The 15,116-nt window shown below is 47.8% G+C and overlaps 1 protein-coding gene across 1 annotated transcript in view; it reads right to left on the bottom strand.

Annotated features, from left to right (window-relative positions):
• LOC128067769 (putative DMBT1-like protein) overlaps positions 1 to 15,116 on the bottom strand; it is a 34,837-nt gene that overhangs the window by 3,992 nt on the left and 15,729 nt on the right. The window contains 9 exon segments of the mRNA XM_052660827.1: positions 1,423 to 1,640; positions 3,506 to 3,659; positions 5,684 to 5,704; positions 6,231 to 6,242; positions 7,940 to 7,972; positions 8,585 to 8,918; positions 12,159 to 12,541; positions 13,680 to 13,721; positions 14,367 to 14,396. Coding sequence (XP_052516787.1) covers positions 1,423 to 1,640; positions 3,506 to 3,659; positions 5,684 to 5,704; positions 6,231 to 6,242; positions 7,940 to 7,972; positions 8,585 to 8,918; positions 12,159 to 12,541; positions 13,680 to 13,721; positions 14,367 to 14,396 — 1,227 coding nt within the window.

Genomic DNA, 15,116 nt, shown 5'->3' with positions numbered 1-15,116 from the left:
CTCACCCATACCTGCCTGACCGTAAACTGCAGGGGGGAGGGCACTGTACTGTTGGCTGCATGGGGCTGGCACACAGTAGGACCTTAGTGAATACTATTGGATGAATAAATGATGATCCTGAGTCAACGAATCATCTGGATTTCAACTCCTGGACTTTACTTAGCCTCTCCGGGGCAAGATCTCACACATGCCTTTGGAAGGTCCAGAAACACCCTCCCCGCCCCCCACCCCGCAGCCGTAAAATACAAACTGGAAGTTTCTACCTGAATTCCTAGCGACCTGAGTTACTGTGGCCCCACAACTGACAGATAAGTATCTTTTTTGCTGAAAACTGGACCTGGCTCTGGAATGATGAGCTATAGGGTCTATCCATCAAGGAGTCCCCATAGTCAAGGCTATGGTTTTTCCAGTGGTCATGTATGGATGTGAGAGTTGGACTGTGAAGAAAGCTGAGTGCCAAAGAGTTGATGCTTTTGAACTGTGGTGTTGGAGAAGTCTCTTGAGAGTCTCTTGGACTGCAAGGAGACCCAACCAGTCCATTCTGAAGGAGATCAGTCCTAGGTGTTCACTGGAAGGAATGATGCTAAAGCTGAAACTCCAATACTTTTGCCACCTCATGCATTGGAAAAGACTCTGATGCTGGGAGAGATTGGGGGCAAGAGGAGAAGGGGACAACAGAGGATGAGATGGCTGGATGGCATCACCGACTTGATGGACATGAGTTTGAGTGAACTCCAGAAGTTGGTGATGGACAGGGAGGCCCGGCGTGCTGCGATTCATGGGGTCAAAAAGAGTCGGACACGACTGAGCGACTGAACTGAACTGAGGCCTCTAATGTGGTGAGTCTAGGGTTCAAAGGAGGCAAGATGTAAAGTGAGCCATCTGGTGGAGGGAGGGGGATTCTTGGAAGACAGACTTTACCTTTCAGCACCCTGGACAGTAACAGGTCCAGGGTGGTGGGCTGTGACGGAGGCAGCCGTGGAGAGGAGCTGCCTGCTCGTTCACATATAGGCTGCACGTGTGCTCAGTGGCTTGGTTGTGGCTGACTCTTTGCGACCCCATGGACTTTAGCCTGCCAGGCTTCTCTGTCCGTGGGATTTTCCAGGCAAGAATACTGGAGTGGGTTGCCATTTCCTCCTCCAGGGGATCTTCCTGACTCAGGGATGGAACCTGCATCTCCTGCATTGGCAGGTGGGTTCTTTACCACTAGCGCCACCTGGGAAGCCCATCACCGCTTTATTTCAATTGCCCACGAGACCTTCTTAGTGGAAAAAGCTAGCAGTGATACAGCAGGGCCTTTCTGGCTAATTGTAGGGGAGCTTTTAAAACTGAAGCCCATGCTTCTACTAATAGGAGAATCCCTTAAATTAGAAAACTATTATTTTTTTTTTCAAGGCCAAAAGCCTACTTGAAGCTTCCTACCTGACTCTCTTCTGCCCTGGGGTATCGCATTGAACAGAGCATAAAAGCCAGTGTTGGTGATCATGGAATCACTTCGGAACACCACAGTCAGGATGTCAGAGGAGGAGAAAAACATCACAGCCGCTGAGGCACAGAACTTCCCCATGGAGAGTGAGGCGATCCTGGGGCCATCGAAGATTTCTACTGAGTCGGACGGACATCCAAGGATATCTTCCAATCTGGGGGAATCACAGCAGAGGCTTAGCAGCTGGTTAGGGCTTCCTAGATTTTTTTTTTAATTGCTTACTTAGGTTTATTTTTATTTATTTTTTGGTTGGGCTATGCAACATGCTGGATCTTAGTTCCCCCAATCAGGGTTCAAATCTGTGCCCCCTGCAATGGAAGAAGATTGTAAACCACTGGGAAGTCCCAGGGCTTCCTAGATCTTAAAGCTTGAAAAGTATGACACGCACAGAATTAACTACTTGGATTATACTTTGAATCGCATATTAATACATAAAATATCAGTTAACCTTCTCAGATGCCTTATTAGCAAAACTTGTTTTATCTCTTTCTGAAGAATGTGTGAGGTTTATGGCCGCAACTCAGTAATAGAAACTTAGAAATCATACTGATTTTAGCCAATCACAACTTACACGAAACCTCGGGAGATGGTCATCCCGACTGATCAACATGTAACTGACATCACAGCCCAATTTTCCTAACTCTTTATTTCACAACATTCTTCACACCTAAATTCTTGGGGAGGAAAAACTTGATTCTGAAATAAAAACAATGTCAGCATGTGGAACAGTATTTGCACCTTGGTAATTATTCACAGGGATGTGTATGAGGGCTGATTGGTTGTTGTTGGCCCCGCCACATGGCGCATGGGATCTTATAGTTCCCCAGCCAGGGATCAAACCTGGGCCCCCTGCATTGGGAGCAGAGTCTTAACCACTGGACCACCAGGGCAGTTCTGAAGGCTGATTTTGAAGAAATGGATAACTGATAACATGATAGGTTTTAGAGGTGTGGGTTCAAGGTTCTCACCTCATTATGGGCTGTATCCTTAAGGTTTCAGTTGACAAAGATAACACGTTTCTAGAATATTCTTTGTAATATGGCATGTCTGAGTCCATGGGCTGAGCAACAGTGGAGTGCATATGAAAGGGGGATTTTCATAGCATTTCACAGTATTGCTGTGTTTGTTGCACGGTGTGTGTCATAGTCAACAAGGAGAAGGGCTTTGCACAGACTCTCCTTAGCATTGTACACTGGTGAAGAGCGGGCCCTTTGACATCCAATGGACCTAGAAGGTTGGCCTTTGGTGAATAACCTCTCTGAGTCTCAGCTTCTTAGTCTTTAACTGGGATGATAAGGACATCTTTATTAGGGCTATAGTGATGCTGTAATGTGACAAAGCATACAGAATACACAGTACAGAGCCTGAGCACACTAAAAATGTCAGTTTTTATTTTATGAACTGATAATAAAAGAATGGCAGTGACGTAGAAGAGTCTGTTTATGTCAGAGATGAGGCAATGACTACCATCTCACTTCATTTTAAGGCGACATATAGAGGACGCAGGGCTCATGGCTGGAGCAGTCGCCTAATACATGTGTAGGTAAAGCCTCTTACTGCTTGCTTAAAACTCAGATTAAGAAAAAGAAAGTCTAAGAGGATAAATACTGGTACCCAGTGTACAATGAGGGCAAAGCTGAAAAAGACAATTTTAAAAAGTGAATTAAAAAAAAACCCTCATAGTAATGTTAAGTCAAATACGTGAATTAAACCACTTGTTGAATTTTTCAAGGCAATATTCTTATTTAGGTAGACTCTTCTTTTAAAGGGGGCTTCCCATGTGGTGCTAGTGATAAAGAACCTGCCTGACAATGCTGGAGACCTAAGAGACACGGGTTTGATCCCTGGGTTCAGAAGACCCCCTGGAGGAGGGCTTGGCAACCCATTCCAGTATCCTTGCTCGGAGAATCCCATGGACAGAGAAGCCTGGTGGGCTATAGTCCATGGGGTCACAAAGAGTCGGACATGACTGAGGTGACTTAGCATGCATGCACTTCTTCTAAAGAGTTGTTTCCTTACTTCAGAGTTGGAATCATGAGTTCTATGCGGAACTTCTTATCCACATGGATCTCCCACACACACTGGATGTCTGTTGGGTAGTTTTCCGGATACAGTGGACTGGAAAATGAGCCAGAGAGACTAGAAATGACCCCTCCACAAGAGTTCCTTTCTCCTGAAACAGCAAGAAAAAGGATGTCAGGATATGTCCCCATGGCGTCACTTCTGTCATCCCACTAAGGACCTGGTGGAGTCAGGCTGTAGTCTGAATAAATAGATCTGTAGCCTAAGCATCTTCTGGGAAGGACAGCCTATTCAGTCTAATTGTGACGGGTCAGAATGCATTCGAGAAGGAAATGGCAACCCACTCCAGTATTCTTGCCTGGAGAATCCCAGGGACAGAGGAGCCTGGTGGGCTGCTGTCTATGGGGTCACACAGGGTTGGACACGACTGAAGCGACTTAGCAGCAGCAGCAGCAACAGAACGCACTGATGCGAGAGCTCCCCACCCTCCTCCCTCTGTCATCCAATGGGGAAAATATTATCTCTGTCCTGTTGACTCTTTCTAAAGTGGAAGGTCTCACTTGCTGGGAGACAGGTGGAGCTGATCAGCTTGAGGGTTTGGGAAAGAGAGGCAGAGACAGAGGTGGAGCTGTACGTGGTGGGGAAGGGGTGACTTGAGGATCTGAGGGTCTGAGGAACTGAAGACAAAGGCAACGGGGCTGGTAAGGACTGTTCTGGGAGAGTGTGACTGGGACACCCCTTTAACTACTTTTTCACCAGTTTTTCTGGGTAGGTTGTCTTTCCTTCATCTCAATATCTACTCAGACTGGAGCTTATAGGCTTTGGACTTTTAAGAATTAAACAAGTGAAATCTAGCTCTTCCATTCTTGTTGTCATATTAATATAACTATATTATTTAACATAATAAATTTATACACACACACATATAAATTTGAAACAGCACACCACATGAAAAAAGCAGAATGCTTAGAATTATCTAATTATTTTAGAGGAAATTTGAAAGCATAACATTTTATTAATCTTGTACCCAAACTATGAAGATGCTGAGCTTTTTCTTTCTCCCCTGAGCACCTTGCAATCCTCCTGGAATCTCACAGATTCCCGGTCTTTCCCACAATGGAGGGCGGGAAGCGGTGAGGGACACAGGCAGCCCAGGGAGCTAGTGTGGACTGCTGTTTGTCAGTTACAAATGTCAGACTGACACTGAAACCCCCTGGGACTGGGTTTCCCGAAGCCTCTACACATTACTTTGCCAACAAAGGTCCATCTAGTCAAGGCTATGGTTTTTCCAGTGGTCGTGCACGGAGGTGAGAGTTGGAATATAAAGAAAGCTGAGCGCTGAAGAATTGATGCTTTTGAACTGTGGTGTTGGAGAAGACTCTTGAGAGCCCCTTGGACTGCAAAGAGATCCAACCAGTCCATCCTAAGGGAGATCAGTCCTGGGTGTTCATTGGAAGGACTGATGTTGTAGCTGAAACTCCAATACTTTGGCCACCTGATGGGAAGAGCTGATTCATTTGAAAAGACCCTGAATGCTGGGAAAGATTGAAGGCAGGAGGAGAAGGGGATGACAGAGGATGAGAGATGGCTGTATGGCATCACCGACTCAATGGACATGAGTTTGGGTAAACTCCGGGAGTTGGTGATGGACAGGGAAGCTTGGGGTGCTGCAGTCCATGGGGTTGCAAAGAGCTGGACATGACTGAGCGACTGAACTGAACTGAACTACATGCGGCGGGCGGTGATGGGCTGGTACCTGTCTCGGGCGCCTATTACAGGACTGTGCCCGCAGGAGGCGGGCTGAGATGGGCAGATGGACTGAGCCACGTTTTCTTCGAGTCCCTTGTCCCCCTCCTGCCTACTCTGATCTGGGCAGATCCACACACCCCTTCCCAGCTGCTGCTTTTTTAGTTAAAAAGTCAGCGTTTCCAGGCATTGGCCATACTAACGCCACGCCCCTCAGCGAGGTGAGAACAGAGGGGATCCTCAGGCTGAGTCCTGGCCGCCCCATCTTCTCATGGGAGGGGCTGTGGCGGGTGTAGCTTGGGCAGCAGAGGCAGCCCCTCACCCACACTAAGCCACCCTTTGTGCCCCGTCCAGGGCACACCGCCTAGCATTTCCTCTGATGGTTCTTTTAGAATGGAGTTACCATGTCAGTTTAAAACAAGCAACTACCTGTTACATGATCCTGAGATGCTGTGGAAAGACCTAGAAGGGGGGAAAAAAAGGGGATAATGCTGACATCAGGAGAATTAGTCTCATCTGCAAGTTAGCCAAATGTAAAGGGTTTCCTTAGAAATGTCCATGTACTTAGGGCAAACAGAGAAAAGTGTGAAGGTGCTGACTGAATGTTCTCTACGGTCCTGGGGCAGGCTGAGGAAGGCTGCGGGTTTTCCAACATGCCTCTGGTCACAGGGTGGGGTCTGGTCCCCTCCCTGGAGCCTGGGTGGTCTCTGTGGAAGCTCTGGCCAGCAGAATATGGCAGAAGCTGAGCTGTGCCATAAGAGACTGGCAGCTTGCACTTCCTGTCTCTGGGAACACGGGCTTGCTCATGGCACCCTGAGCCAGCCTGAGCCACTCTGTAAGAAGTCTGATTCCCCTGCTGGAGAGGCCCTGTAAAGAGGCCCTGAGACCACCTGGAGAGGAAGCAGGCCCTTGGCTGAGTCCCCACCAGGCCCCAGGCATGAGAGTGCATCTGTCCTGGACTCTCCAGACCAGCCACTGGGTGGACCTGCTCTACACTGCGTGGAGCAGAAGGCTCTCCCAGCCAAGAACTGCCCCAATTCCTGACCCACCAAACCATGGCTTATAATTCAGTGGTTGTTGCTTTAAACCACTACATTTTAGAGCAGCAAGAGAGGGCCAGATGGCTCCTTTCATGCAATACAGTGGCACTGGTTTAGACGCTAAGTCGTGTCTGACTCTTGCAACCCCATGGACTGTAGCCCACCAGGCTCCTCTATCCATGGGATTTTCCAGGCAAGAATACTGGAGCAGGTTGCCATTTCTTACTCCAGGGGATCTTCCCGACCTAGGGATCGAACCTGAGTCTCCTGTATTGCAAGCGGATTCTTTACCGCTGAGCCATCATTCATGCAGTATGGTCTTCCCCATTTCACCATCAATCCATGTAATTTTCAGTTTAGCTGAATTACATAAATGGGAAAACTATAGATGAGGCTTAATTTGAATATCCACTGCCCTTGACCCCAGCACTGGCCCTTTAACTTTGGATGGCCTTTCTCCTCTCACTCACGACCCCAACACACAAAGCTGGTCTCCCTCCAAGAATACTCAGAACACATTCAGGTCGTCTTCAGGCAGATGACCGAGTCAGATGCTCCTGTTAATGACGTGTGCCCGGCGGTGTTTTCTGAGGCTATGCACGGACAGGATTCAAAGGGTGAGAGATGGGGTTTAAAATTCCAGTTTTACTACTTTCTAACCGAGTTATCCTGGGAAGGCTTCTTGATCTCCCAGTCCTCAATTGTAGGGATTAAATAAACGAGTTTATTCAGAAACCCTAGCATCAGGCCTACTGCTATGTAGATGCTTAGGAATGTCTGTTGCAATGAAACAAAACGCCTTTTCACTACCTTCAGCATCATTTCAGAATCATCACATCATGTGGTGTTTGACTTTTCCAATCTTCAGTTTTTATTATAGAAGAATATCATTCAATCATTAACTTAAAAAACTGTTTGAAAACAAGCAAAAGATTCCCAATATGTACTTTGGGGTCAGACTGATTAGTATCAAAGCTTAGTCCCCACATTAACTTGTTGAATGATCCTAGGAAAGTCACTTAACCTCTCTGTATCTCAAATTACTCTTTCTGTAAAAGAATATTTAAAATGCATTTTTGCAGGTTTCCCCGGTGGCTCAGATGGTTAAGAATCTGCCTGCAATACAGGAGAATTGGGTTCAGTCTCTGGGTCAGGAAGATCCTCTGCAGAAGGGAATGCCTACCCATTTCAGTATTCTTGCCTGGAGAATTCCATGGACAGAGGAGCCTGGTGGGCTACAGTCCATGGGGCTGCAAAGAGTCAGCCATGACTGAGAGATTAACAGTTTCACTTCCTGAAGATTAAAGTAGTAGCCTGAGCTAAACGTCTCCTGTTTTGTGTTAGTTTTTGCCTGGTCTTTGTGTAGTTGGGGCCAATGAACGGATATGGTATATTAGATTGGTGGTCAAGAGCTTTGACACCTGTGGTTCAAGTCCAATGGCTACACCTTGGTACATTACGAATTTTCTATATCTCAGTTTACCTATCTTGAAAATGGGAATAATCAAATAACTTACTTTAAGAGGTTATTGTGCAGATTAAATAAGTTACACAGGCCCCAAAACAGTGCCTGAAAGCATTTGTAAGTATTCAATGTTATTATTATTATAAAGTTGCCTGAACAACAAAGAAAATATGGACATACCTGGAGGTGTGGGAGGAGGCAGGTCTTTTGAATCTGAATGCACAAAAAAAGACAACAGGTCACTCTCTTTAGTGAATCCAAAGTTTGGAGGAGGTAGGGTAACAAGGGGGCTGGTGGGGAGGAAGTGGGGAGGACCCTGGTCTTTTTGGGCCCAGGACTTAGAGCGCTGCTCCTGGGTCATTCCAGTCCGCCTCCGGCAGGGTCCTTGGCCCCAGAGGCTGGGGTAGAGCATCTGGGTCAACTCTGCCCCTTCCCCAGTCACCAGGGCTGGATTACCCGTGGCCCCTCTTATGCAGGATCACCCGGATCATCTGTTAAAATGCAGATTCCAGCGTCCCTTCCCAAACCTAGTTGATCACAATCTCTAGGTGTGGGGTGGGGTCCAGGATTCAGCAAGGCGGGGCTGTGAGATGCCAGTTCACACTAACATTCAAGGCCTTCCATGTGCAACTGGGGGGTGCCCAGGGCAGGACGTGTGCCTGAGCCCAGTGCCTGGCACACAGTGGGCACTCGTGGATTGGCTGGCAACAGAATGAGCAGACGGATAGTTGGATGGGTGGTTGAAAAATTCCACCTGGGATGCATGGTTTCACAATGTCTTCAACCATAACATCTGAAATTATAGCCCAAGAGGGGAGAGGCTACCTGAGCAGATGACCCCAGCATCCTCGTGGTGGCCACAGTTGTGCTCCGACCAGCCCGAGTGGGCACACTGGCCCAGGTAGTGCTCCGCCCCGGCGCATTGCAGGTTATCCAGGAAGATGTCTCCAGAGCCCGGGCCGAAGTGGGCCTTCCCGAGGGCGGACACAGCCTGACCGCACCCCAGCTGCCGGCACACGACCTCGGCTTCATTCAGGTCCCACAGGTCGTCGCACACGGTGCCCCAGGCCCCCCGATGCAGGACCTCCACGCGTCCTGAGCAGCGTCCTGAGCCGCCCACCAGCCGCAGCTCTGGCCAGTCTCCTGCAGACAGAGGGGCCTGTGAGTCCCCAGGAGACCCCAGGGGGCCCACCGGCCCCAGGCCGGGACGATGCGGGTGTGCAGGGACGCCCCTGTCTTGACCTCTGGGGCCTGTTCCTCACGTTGCTCACATGTGTCTGAGTTGCATGCAGACTATGGGACCTTCAGTCAGTGTAATGTCATTTCAACAGTGTTCGAAGAGAAACTGACTGCCTTTCATGTTAAGCTCTGACGATACAGATGCAAATCAAAGAGGTATGTCTCCTGCCTCAGGAAGCCTGCAGTCTACAGACACAAGTGTAATGCTTTCTCACACCAGTACAAGGCCGTGAAAAGAAAGACCAAGGTGTGCTCAAGAGAGTGATGGGGTGTGGCTGCACTCCTCTTAAAACACTGAGGAGGACCCCGTCAAGGACAGACTCAGGGAAATGCCTTTGAGTAAGGGGAAAACTTTTGCAAAAAGACCTTGAAGTGCCATTTCATGCCTGCACATATGTGTCTCTAACCCACACACATAGAGACATCATCACCTGTAACAATATCGAAAGGAGTATTTCCAAATAACACCTTTAAATGGCATCTTAAAGCCATGAAAATATCAGCAGCTTAGACAAATAATGAACTGAGCCCAGCAATAAATCACAAACAGCTGATATTCAACTCCCATCAAAAAAAAGGCGTGACCTACCTGAGCTGTTAGATGAGTCTCCTGCCTCTGTTTACGCAGAGAAAAAATAAGTCAGTCTTTTCCTGAAATCCTGACTTTTATAACCAACAGCAAAGATTTTCCTCATATCCTTATAAATGATTATTCATCTGATATAGGAAAAAATGAGTCCCTGTAAATATCACAGTATTGGGAGAAACAGATTCAGCTATAGACATAGGAGGTTTCTTGCTGGTTGTGAGTTGGTTACTGTGTTATAAGAAAATGATCAGATGGATGTGCACATTTGGGGTGATATGACCTAGACTCCTGATTTTGAGGCAAATGAGTTTCACCCTGGGGGCATCTCATGGTAGCTCAGATGGTAAATAATCTGCCTTCAGTTCAGGAGACATGGGTTCAATCCATGGGTCGGGAAGATCCCCTGGAGAAGGGAATGGCAACTCACTCCAGTATCCTTGCCTAGAGAATCCCATGGACAGAGGAACCTGGTGGGCTACAGTCCACGGGATCACAAAGAGTCGAACACAGCTGAGCGCCTAACACTCCACACTTCAGATTTGGATGGTCGTTCCCCAGAGCATTGAACCTTAGGAATAAAAACACCCCATGAGGCTGTGACTGGGTTGGACATGCCACAGATAATAAGACACCTCCAAGTAAGCAGATGGGTGAGTGAACCCTCCAGCAGACAAGACAGTGTTTTAAAATATGCACCTCCTAGGACTTGCCTGGTGGTCCAGTGGCTAAGACTCCACGCTCCCAGTGCAAGGGGCCAGGTTCAATTCTTAGCCAGGGAACTAGATCCCACATTCTGCAACTGAGAGTTTGCATGCCATGTCTAAAGATCCAGCACATTCCAAGGAAGACTTCAGACCCCTAGTGCCACGACTAAGACCTGGCACAGTCAAACAAATACAAATAATTTTAAAAAAGATGTGCCCCCAATTAAACCACCGGATGCAAAGAGCTGACTCATTGGAAAAGCCCTGCTGCTGGGGAAGATTGAAGGCAAAAAGAGAAGAGGGCAGCAGAGGATGAGATGGTTAGATAGCACTACTGACTCAGTGGACATGAATTCGGGAGAGCAAAGGACAGGGAAGCCTGGCGTGCTGCAGTCCACGGGGTTGCAAAGAATCATACATGACTTAGTGACGGAACGACAACAACCAGTTAAAAGTCCCAGACACCAACTCCATCCATGTGGCATGTCTATGAACAAGGGCTCTTTCAAGTTCTAGTTACCAAAACTCTCGAATCACACCGAATATTATAGCTGCTAGTTTACAGAGATTATCTCGCTATTGGAAAGGGCTATTACTAGACCTTCCAGAGGTGATTAACTCACTTCTAGCTGTTCACACCTAAAGATATATATATATATATATATTTTTTTTTTAATGTGGACCATTTTTTAAGTCTTTATTGAATTTGTTACAATATTGCTTGTGTTTTATGTTTTGTTTTTTTGGCCACAAGGCACGTGGGATCAGAGCTCCCTCACTAGGGACTGAACCCTCACCGTTTGCCCTGGAAGGTGAAGTCTTAACCACTAGACCACTGTGGGAGTCTCTATCCCAAAGTACTTTGAAAAGCTGTCGCAAGGCAATTAAAATCAGCCATTTTAGTTTACTGATTCTCTGGTGTTAGACGACTGAGTGAGGAAAACGGTGTAAAAACTGCCCAAAATGCAGCCCTTTGTCAGGTACTGATACTCTGCAGGTGCTCTCCAAAAGACAGCTTGCAGGAGCCCTTTCAGCAGTCCTGCCAGAAAGCAAGCAGTCTCCTCATTTTACAGATGAAGAAACTGAGGCTCCAAGAACGTAGAAGTTGCTCAGATGCTGTCTGAGCGTCATCACAGCTCAGAGATCCAGACTCAAGTCTGCCCAGCCCTGCAGTCTTCCTTAGACTTGCCACATTGGCTGCCCCTTTAAACAAAGACCTTTACAAATACTCCTTAAAAATCCCCATAATTAATCATGTTTTTCTCATATGTCTGTATGCAGTAAGGTACACATTCCTTTGGTAATTCTTACTCTCAAATTAGAAAATTTTAAGATTTTATTCTGGGAATCAGTTAAAATCTTATTTGTTCAATCAGCTTAGAAGGGATAAGTGAAGTGAAGTGAAGTCGTTTAGTTGTGTCCAACACTTTGCGACCCCATGGACTATATAGTCCATGGAATTCTCCAGGCCAGAATACTGGAGTGAGTAGCTGTTCCCTTCTCCAGGGTATCTTCCCAACCCAGGGATCCAACCCAGGTCTCCTGCATTGCAGGTGGATTCTTTACCAGCTGAGCCACAGGGAAGCCCTAAAGGGATAAAGCAAACATCAAATGCTACATGTTTGAGGATCTTGTCTTCAACCCTGGTGGTGGCAGTTTAGTTTCTAAGTCCTGTCCAACTCTTGCAACCCCATGGACTGTGGCCTCCAGGTCCATGGGATTTCCCAGGCAGGAATACTGGAGTGGGTTGCTGGCTCCTTCTCCAGGAGACTGTCCCAACCCAGGGATTGATCCTGCATCTCGTGCTTGGCAGGCAGGTTCTTAAGCGCAGAGCCACCAGGGAAGCCTGTCTTTGTCCCTGGCTGACTCTGAATTCTAGCAGGGTGGTCCTGAGGCACTTGGGTGGTGACCGGCGGGAGGAGGAGAGGCTACCTGAGCAGATGACCCCAGCATCCTCGTGGTGGCCACAGTTGTGCTCCGACCAGCCCGAGTGGGCACACTGGCCCAGGTAGCGCTCCGCCCCGGCGCATTGCAGGTTATCCAGGAAGATGTCTCCAGAGCCCGGGCCGAAGTGGGCCTTCCCGAGGGCGGACACGGCCCGACCGCACCCCAGCTGCCGGCACACGACCTCGGCTTCGTTCAGGTCCCACAGGTCGTCACACACGGTGCCCCAGGCCCCCCGATGCAGGACCTCCACGCGTCCTGAGCAGCGTCCTGAGCCGCCCACCAGCCGCAGCTCTGGCCAGTCCCCTGCAGACAGAGACTGGGTGAGCTTAGCCTCCTGGGCACATGCTCACTCCTCTGAGGCTAGCTGAGCTCCTCACCCCACACGACTGCTTGGGATGGAGAACTCAGTAAAAGGTCAGTCAACTAGTCACAAAAGTAAAAAAAAAATGTCACAAAAGTGACACTAAAGTCACTAAAACTGTCAAAACAACATTTAGCCTAAAACATGCATTAAATGAACATCTATTGGGCCAGAGCTATATGCCAACCTGTGTTGGCTAAATGCAGAAAACCAGAATAACTTGCATAGTGATTTGTGATTTTCTGAAGTGCTTTTGTGTGTGTATATGTATTTGTGTGTCCACCTACAACTTCATAGTAACTCAGGAAGATAAGCCACTTTTATCTCTGAGGACACTGATAGCTGGAGAAGCAAAGTGCACGTGTGCATGCTAAGTTGCTTCCGTCGTGTCCAGCTCTTTGTGACACCATGGACTACAGCCTGTCTGGCTTCTCTGTCCATGGGATTTTCCAGATGAGGAGACTGGAGTGGGTTGCCGTTTCCTTTTCCAGGGGATCCTCCTGATCCAGAGATCAAACCTGCAGCTCCTACGGCTCCTGCATTGCAGGCAGATTCTTTACGGGTGAGCCACTGAGGAAGCCCAGAGAAGCAAAGTGACTTAGCCTAAATCCCGTGTCCGGTCAGTAGCTGATCGCAACTCGTTCTCCTGATTCCGAAGTTCACTATTTTTCTTCTCTCTGCTATTCTAGCTCACTGCCCCTGGAATGCGTCTGGCACTCTACTCACTTGGAATAAGTGTATTAGTGATACAGGTGTGAGGTTAACAATGAGCAGGACAGGCCGTAAAAAGAAACGGCAGAAACCCACTGGAGGGTGCTTATAAGTTCCTTGGACTTTGATGACTCCGAAAAGTGCTGAAAAAATGAATTCCGCTTATCCTAGGATCCTAGAGCCAAAAGATCCCAAGAGCTGTGAATGGCCCTGCAAAGTCTGCACAGGGTCAGCCGGCAAATATTTGCAAGTAGACGAACCACTTGCAGTCGGTCCAGCCTCTGCCTACGAAGCAGCTACAGATGAAGACATAAACACAGCCACCCAGAGGCAAGGACAATGGGTGTGTGCATGTGTTCCACGGCTTACCTGGTCTTGCTGTTACCATTCTGGGTGTTGCTGTTGGGATCGCTGTGGATACAAGAAGACACCCTTGAGTAAAACGGGAGGATGCAGACAAGTCTGAGTTTAGTCTCCACTAAATGCCAAAATTCTGGCTGATTCATTTTTCCTATCGTCCATATACTCTGTGACCTCCGAAGTCAAATTCTCCTTACAGGTGAGTCTCGATGTCGGCAGGGCTGTGAGATCCAGCGGAAGTGATATTCCCTCCTCTGCCCAGCCATGGAAATCTGGCGTTTACATTGTGCCATTTTGTGTTAAAATACATTCGCCATCAGGGCTCTTCTGGGGAAAACAGCTCTTTCTTCTGTAAGCTTCTGCTTTAGGTTTTTGTTATTAACTTTCCCTGCATGTGGAGTGTCTGATTAGACGCCTTTCATTGTCTTTGATAAAAACAAGGAATTAAGGAAATCAAGTGGATAATTTATCAATATATAGTACCCAATGGTTAATGTGTGTAACTTAGTTCTACTGTCTTCATACTTGCGTAACTTGTGTAGACAGACTCTCTCAAATAAGGTGGATTTACAAAGGAAATTAGGCAACATATATAAGAGAGGTCAGACTATGACAGTAAAATCACCAGGAGCGGGGACAAGGGAATAAACATGAACATGGAATGAAGATTAAATAATGCCAGGAAAGGTGACTCACTGATTAAATGTGGGGTCTGTGAAACAGCGTCTGCAAATACAAGAGGATCATCATCAGCAATTGTTAAATGCTAATCCCAGTGACTTCCCCTGGCCCACCTTGTGCCCCAGAGTATCTCCTTTGTGTTTAACAGCATGTTCCCCGAGCTCACTCAGTGAGACCCCCTGGCACTTGGTAAGATTACAGAGATTTATGAGCAGCTTCCTGGACACAGAGGATGCTGGAACTCTTCACCAGTTCAGACTCTTTCCTCTTTGCGGTAAACAGTACAGGACCCATCGCTGCATGTCCTCGGGACAGCTCCTCTGTCCACGGGATTCTCCAGGCAAGAATGCTGGAGTGAGTGGCCGTGCCCTTCTCCAGGGGATCTTCCCGACCCAGGGATTGAACTCGCATCTCTTACATCTTCTGCACTGGCAGGTGGGTTCTTTACCACTAGTGCCACCGTGCTCTGTTTGTCCTTGAATTATACCATGTGTTTGTCTCGAAGTCCTTCTAGGTTGTACATGAGACTCCCTTAGGCTGGGATCACACCTTCTTCTGTAGACACCCACCTAGTACTCACAGTAACTTCAGCAGTGGCTTCCTAGTGGGCTGCCTGCCATCAGATGGTTACATGAGAAAGAACAGCCCGTGATGAGGCTGCCAATTACTGAGCGTTTATCACGTGCATCACTGTGCAGAGGGCTCTACTCGGCATCTTTTCCGGGAACGCTCACAGCAAACCTAAGAAGTAAGGCTCTCTTCTCC

The sequence above is a fragment of the Budorcas taxicolor genome, chromosome 23 (assembly GCF_023091745.1).
Source record: "Budorcas taxicolor isolate Tak-1 chromosome 23, Takin1.1, whole genome shotgun sequence".
NCBI classification, from domain to species: Eukaryota; Metazoa; Chordata; class Mammalia; order Artiodactyla; family Bovidae; genus Budorcas; species Budorcas taxicolor.
The sequence above is the reverse complement of the archived record's forward strand: the minus strand, read 5'-3'. Positions and strand labels throughout refer to the sequence as shown.